A 7,514-nucleotide genomic window follows, 5' to 3' on the forward strand; every position below is an offset into this window, starting at 1 on the left:
TCTATGGATGGAAGAGTCCACCGATTGAATTGGCATACTGCTTTCATGGATCTTCTCATTTGTAACCCATGACTTTTGAAATAGCTTGACAAGCTTGTTTCTAGGGATTTTCCGGGGATATGGATGCTTGGCAAATTGTGTTGAGATTTGAGTTGAATGAGGATGCCATCTTCTGTATCTCGCGAGAGACTTAAGTCCATCGCATGGTTTTGGACTCAGTAGGCCATTTAATGGTTAAATGTTGAAGCTAGGTGTTTCCAATTTGTTGAGCGCCAGGATTTGCAACTGGATTTTCATATTTTGGTAGATTCGGGGGTCTTTAAGTGCCACTTTCAAATTTGGGAAAAGTGTTACACACATTGTACCCACATTTAAAGTTGCCTGGAGAGTTACAATACAAGCATTCTGGTACTCTCTGAATCTCGTGTCAAGTAGGGTTACCCTTGTCACTACTGGTAAACCTTTTTCTTCCATGGAGAGTTAGCCAATCGAATTGCTCCATAGTGAAGATGGAAGTAACCATTAGCTCTCAATTTATGAATCATTCACTCATCGAGCTTGAGAGGAATCATCTATTCAGCTTCTCTAGATGAGACCAGATGTTGTTGTAATTTGAGGCTAGGACGAGTTCTTTAGCAATATTTTTTTTAAAACCAAACACGTGTTTTACGATTTTTGGTAAAGTGGAACAAGGTTGGTAAAATCTTTATATGTGTTGAGTAGGTGTAATTCTGAAATAGGGACTTTACTATCATCGCCCACATACTTCATATAAATAATCTATTTTACTAGAGGCCGTTCTTCTAAAATATGTTTAGGTTGACAAAGTAGAAGTACTATCCATGGTGTAAATGAAACAATAAACCAAGCAAATGCTTACGGTTTTTATCTATCACTTGAAGTAACAATGATGATCCATAAGTTGTTTCTGTTAGAGTTAAGCGCTAAGAATATAAAGTGAAGAGATTCATTAAGTGTTTTGCTACATAACCGAGGCAATTTCTTTTTTCTTTTGAAACCTCTAAGGTATTCGAGCATTATGACCTTATGAATCTTTCTCTTTAACTTAGTAGGATTTCTGATAATCAACTAAGTGGAAACCACATAGCATACCTTCCATACTAGCTTATAGTTTGAAACAACTTACGGATATTAAAACTTTGTAGGAGAGATAAATACCTTAGCTTACACTGCCATGTCTCTGATACTAAATTACAAACACATAGTATGTACAACCACAAATGAAGTGTTTAGGATCAAAACTCTATCTATAAAGTGTTTAAAGATAAACACGCAAGGTTTACAACAAATGAGATTTTTATTTTATTAAGAACACTCAAGGATATTATAAAGGACTCGAAAGACTCTTTAGGACTTAGCCCACTCCACTCACTTGGCTTGGACCACAACACACTCAAAGCCTCCTTATTTATAGTACAAGGTCTAAAGAATATTCTATGGAATATTCTTTAGATATTTGATATCTTACAGTTCACACCACACAATTCATATCTTACATTACACACCACACGTAGTTGGTGTTGACTCTTTTGGCTAATATATGCCACAAATTGTTGATGTTGATATAGATAATATCAACAAAACGATGAAAATAAAAACAAACATATTCTCTATGATTTACAACTTTTATTTATAGTTACACTCAAAGAAGTCCAAATCAATTATTGGTTCGATAACCATTTAAAGTGCAACGACATCAAGATTGAAGGTTTAAATCGTTAAATTTTTGTATTAAAAATAATCAAAAATATATTGTAACAAGATTGTTGGTTAGGGATATAGAGGATAAATATGTTTTTAATATGATTGATTTATCGAAAAATTTCTGTATAAAATAGGTTAGAAATATAAGGGTTGTGATCGGTAAATATAGGAGAAAATGAGGGACAGCGGACATTTAATACCCAACATATTGCAATATGTTCAATTCATACCCGACTTATATGGTCGTGCTAAAACATACCTGAACTTTTACAAAATTCAAATAACATACCTAATGTTTATTTTCTTAGTTAAATCATACTTCAGTCGCCACATCAGCTATAAAATAATGGTTGTGTTTATTTAAAAAAAATATGATATGTTAATTTAAATTCATTAAATTCGAATAACATATTCATAATTAATTATGGTTGTGTTTATTTAAAATATTTATGATATGTTAATCTAAATTTTTTTTATATAAAATATTTATGATATGTTACTTTTACTAAATGATAAATATTTATAAATTTTAGTTGGCTAAGTAGATCATTAAATTAACCTTATAAATACCATTTTCAGCTCTTCTCTCCGACTAATAACTATTTTTAGCAATCAAAATTTCACAAAGTAAACTAAGTTATATAATCTAAAATAGTTGATGTTTTACTAAGTTGATCAAAATTTTACAATCAGCATCATTAAAATTTTCACTTAGTTCGACAAACTTATACATTCTTTATCAATTAAAGTTTTACCAACTTATAAAAAGTTATATTATTCAAATATAATGATGGATAATTATCTCTTCGAGGCTGTTGAATTTACTACTTGTGTCTTTCCAAGACGTCCATCAAATCACACTTAAATGGATGAGTTACAACTTGTAGTTGGGTAAGAAAACCATTAAATTCAGGGATTTATCACTTTCTAAAAATAAATAAACCTTATAAATACCATTTTAATTTCTTCTCTCCGACTACTAACCTTTTTATTTTATCTCTTCATTACATTTTAAGCACTCATCATAAAATTTCATAAAGTATACTAAGTTATATAATATAAATTAGTTGATGTTTTACTAAGTTGATAAAAAGTTTACAATCAGCATCAGTTAAATTTTCACTTAGTTCGACAAACTTATACAATTTTAATCAATAAATGTTCTACAAACTTATTAAAAGTCATACTATTCAAATATAAGGATGGATGATTATCTCTTCGCGACTGTTGAAGTTACTACTTGTGTCTTTCCAAGGCGTCCATCAAATCACACTTAAATGGAGTAGTTACAACTTGTAGTTGGGTTAGATGATCATAATAAAACGGTTTATCACCTTCTCCAAATAAATAAAACGAATTTCTCTCCATATACTTGATAAAACGACTATCTCTCCATGGCAAACTTCAACTTGGCTTCTTTCCTTCTTCCATGCTCATAGGATTCTCTCCAAGGTAGCAACAACCATTATCCGGAACTTTGGTAGTGCAAGAATTGCTTTCCCCGGGTTTAATGCAATTGGCTGAGAAGATTACTTTTACAAATCTGCAAATCTCATTTTCTTGAATGACTAGACAGATGAGGTCAATTCTGTTAGCACATTCAGACTTAGGTCCTACAATTTGGGTAATCCAGAGGCCATATACTTGCAAGGTATGTACGAATTCTTCATCCTCCATTTACTTGATGAAGGAAGGGAAAAAATCATATTGCTGCTGAGAGAGAGTGCTTGTTGGCCAAATATGTAGATGGTATGATGAACTTAGCATTTAGCGTCGATGATAGAGGATTGGTTCACAACTATCCTGGTTTTATTCGTGAATATGTTGATCGGATGTATCACTTGATCACTAGTTGGGCACTCACAGGCCATTGGGGTTACGATAAACACGAGTTGTTTATGTCTCTATTGGAAAGAATAGATCCCAATGTGTCATATGATTGTTGGTGCTCCAGAATAATAGAACCAGTGTTTGTAGTCTCCATAGATGGATGAAGAACACAATAGAAATGCGATCATTGTTTCTGGCAAAGTGCAGCTTAAGACTTATGCAATGAAATTCATTTGACTGCTTGTGACTACCCAATTAGAGATTAGTTGTGTGCTTATGAGTTATGACATGTAATCTTTGTCTATTTTTACTAATTTTATGTAAAATACATTTCGTATTATGTAGTGTCTCTAGTTTTTCTGTATAAACTAATCTTTTTTTTTACTTTAACTTCAATAAATATATCAATAACAACATGATATCACTCAAATTACCCTAAGGAGTGAATTTACTCTCTCAAATAAGAGGCTCGGTGTAGTACTTAAGGATTGAATCCACAGGGAGCTAGGGCACACAATAGATCTAAGCAGTTTATGATTAAGCTAGGCTAGTAATTTAATAATGCAGTAAATATAGTAAACTGGGACGAACAAGGTAGTTGTTCTTAAGGGATTGGAAGTTGTTTGATAGAAGGATGGTTTGCTAAATCTAGGGTTTAGGTAATCAGGATTATAGATGTATAGAGACTAAAGCATGTGATATTAAAGAACTCCACTTAGTAACAATCTATCAACTTCTGTTTGTTTAGATTATCTATTCATAGTATCTCGGAGTCTCAACTTTCGCTTGCTGAGCCGAGCAAGCATTGATCGATGTTACCACTTGGTAATTGATCGATTTGCCTTTCAGAGCGTCGATCGATTTATCTATAGGATAATTGACCGATGGCTCCTTCTTATCAAGCTTTACCATCAGGTTGGACTAATGTTCACTAGATTGCTAAATCAATTCTGTCGTTTGTTTCTAACAGATCTAATTCAATAAGGATTTATTCAGGTTTATAACAACTTAGATCAATATTCTAGTTAGCTACTCTAGAACAAGCCATAAAAAAAATTCTATTGATGAATATCACAACTTAGCAATTCTATATTTTGGGTTAATCCCTCATGAACCTAATCTAACAGGTGGATCTATTTAGATATGAAGTTTGTTACTGAAATCATAGATGAATAACATAAAATATAAATAAAACCAAAACCAATTGAGTTCCAAGAAGACCATGTCCACAACTAGTATATAACTCTACTATCCACGCTTTGGTATCTACGTCCACACTTAATTTTGTTTACATGTTAATATATATATATATGAAAATGAATCTTAAAAAATAGATAATTTTATATATAATTTATTATGACAATTATTTTTGTTTAATACATTTTAGAATTTGAGATAAAAATAAATGAAAACATAAAGTGGAATAAGAAGAAGAAAGAAATTCATGTGATGAGAAGAAAATAAACATAAAGTGGAATAAGAAGATGAAAGAAATTCATGTGATGAGAAGAAAATAGTTTTTATATTAAAAACATAAAGGCAATGAGAGAAAGAATACAGTCTAGGGTCATAAGAGTCTTTTTGACATGAGAAAGTATGTCTCAAGCACTAAGCGTTCTATAGTGTAATTGGAAAGTGAAAAAGTGTCTCTAGGCGTAAAAAACTAATCAAATATCAATAGGAATTTTGGATTCACAAAATTTTTTCTTTCTCGTTACGGTTCATCTTCTTCTATCAAAGCTCCACTAGTCTTGAATCTGTGAATCTTTTTCTTTCTCCCAAAAATCTCAGGACGCAAGATAAATAATGATATATGCATTAATATTCCAAATGATATATGCATCTCCAAGTTGCATATACTGTTTTAGTCACTCATACAAATGTTTGTCAATCCTTTGCGAACATCTTTGTTCACAAGAAAGCCAAAGATGGTGGACATAACGATTAAAAGGAAAATTCAGATGCCTTGTCCGTCGTATGACTTCCATCTTTCTATCACTACTTTAAACTCCTCATCTCTCTTCCTAACCTGCAAATGGAAAAACCACAAGTTGTAAATTAGCCTATACAAGTCATCTTAGTACCATTAGAACATCTTTATGTACCTCAACCATGGGGTTCCTTCCTCGAAGCAACATATCAACACTCTTTTCAGTCTGCACAAGAGTAAGCTAAATAAGGTACTGAACGTCCACAAGATAGTGACTGCAGATGCAAGAACGGAGACTTATGAGAAAAAAAAAAGATCAAGTAGGAACTGTACTTGATGTGCAATCCAATAATCTCTTTCTCTCATCTCGATCAAGAAATAAAAAGTTGGGGGAGCTTTTCTCTCGAGAATGCTCTTCTGGCTCCTTCTCGCCCGCGCTTCTTCATCTCCAAGAGTGACAGTCTCAATACCACCAATCTACAAACCAACAATGAAAAAAGCTTTGTGGAAACCAGAAAGAAAAAGGACAAACAAATACAACATTCCAGACAGTTTATTGTTTTACCAAGTCTGAAAGAGTAGGGTTCTTAATGATGTTCTGGAGCTGCTCTCCATGAGCAGTGCCAATCAACATCACTCCCCTTTCAGCAATGGAACGACAGGCAAGCGCTTCAGCTTCTGTGCCGATCTCATCAACGATGATCACCTGAGGCATATGGTTCTCTACTGCCTCAATCATCACTTTATGCTGCAAAGATGGCTTAGGTACTTGCATTCTACGTGCACCTCCAATAGCCGAGTGCGGAATATCTCCATCTCCTCCAATTTCATTGCTCGTATCAATTATCACCTAAAGACACATTTCACAATAACCAAATCACTATTAAAGGCAGAAACTTTCATGGCTAAGAAGCAAAATTGCAAAAAAAAAAAAAAAAAACCCACCACTCTTTTCTGGAATTCATCAGACAAGACACGAGCCATCTCTCGCAAAACAGTGGTCTTTCCAACACCAGGCCTATGGATTTAACTCGATCAAAGAGTGAGAAATAAAGTAAGTGGGTTAAGATTAAGAGAAGCGAAAAGTACCGTCCAACGAACAAGATGCTTTTGCCGTAGTGAAGAAGATCATAGAGCATGTCAATGTGACCACTCACAGCCCTCCCAACCCGACAAGTTAGACCAACGATGAAGCCTTTCCTATTGCGAATGGCTGAAATCCTATGCAATGTACCTTCAATTCCAGCTCTGTTATCAGCCCCAAACTCACCCACCAGCTCTTGAGCATCCTCTAGCTCTTCCATGGATACCTAAGCTAGTGTTTTCATGAACACAAGAATCAAACACACACACACACAATAACAAATGAAAAGATTGGTTTACCTCGATGTTCCTAAGATACTGGCCTCCTCGTTCTCCCAGATAACGTGCTTCAGGTGGTCTCCCCAAGTCCATTATCACCTCTACCAGCTGGTTCCTGCGGGGATCGTTCAGAAGACGGTGACGCAGATCTCTCGGGAGAATCTACAGAGACGAAAGCGTTTAGGCTAAATAATATCAGATTCAAGTGAGGTGATTTTAGACCTCAAGGAATGCGCTGAGATTGTCGTTGACGATCATGGATGAGGACTTCGGAAGAGCGAACGAAACCGGCAGTTCACGGCGGATTGGGAAATGAAGGCGGCAAGCTTCGGCGCCCCATGGGACGCACACTCCGGCCATCTTTAACTGCAACCACCGAGTGGATAAGTCAACAAAGAATCCCCAGACAAAAAGAAACATTATTAAATAATGGGCCTTTGGGCTTACGAAATTGGGCCTTTCTTTGTATAAAAGCCATTTATTTTGTATATCTTGACCTACAAAACAGGGGTTTAGAAGTAAAAGGACATTTGGATAATGCAAAATTTGGTACGGTACTGGATATGATTTATTTTGTCTATAAAATTTCATTGATGAAACAGCAGATACAATTACCACAAAGATCAATCATTGACTAAGCCATGCAAAGAGAACCATATCAACAGAA

The 7,514-nt window shown here is 34.5% G+C and overlaps 1 protein-coding gene across 2 annotated transcripts; it reads right to left on the minus strand.

Moving 5' to 3' along the window:
- Positions 1 to 5,355: 5,355 nt before the first annotated feature.
- On the minus strand, positions 5,356 to 7,278 carry LOC106421076 (uncharacterized protein ycf45). Of its 2 annotated transcripts, none has more exons than XM_022690881.2 (8): positions 7,070 to 7,278; positions 6,869 to 7,009; positions 6,575 to 6,795; positions 6,431 to 6,503; positions 6,051 to 6,335; positions 5,819 to 5,962; positions 5,661 to 5,711; positions 5,356 to 5,584 (listed from the first exon to the last, which is right to left on the minus strand). In XM_022690881.2, the coding sequence occupies exons 1-8, from the start codon at positions 7,265 to 7,267 to the stop codon at positions 5,513 to 5,515; spliced, it is 1,185 nt and encodes a 394-aa protein (XP_022546602.2). In that variant the 5' UTR covers positions 7,268 to 7,278; the 3' UTR covers positions 5,356 to 5,512. The 2 variants fall into 2 exon arrangements, with proteins under 2 accessions (XP_022546602.2, XP_022546603.1); XM_022690882.2 differs by having other exon boundaries at positions 6,869 to 6,962; positions 7,070 to 7,247.
- Between the last annotated feature and the right edge of the window lie 236 nt (positions 7,279 to 7,514).

The sequence above is a fragment of the Brassica napus genome, chromosome A9, assembly GCF_020379485.1.
Source record: "Brassica napus cultivar Da-Ae chromosome A9, Da-Ae, whole genome shotgun sequence".
NCBI lineage: Eukaryota > Viridiplantae > Streptophyta > Magnoliopsida > Brassicales > Brassicaceae > Brassica > Brassica napus.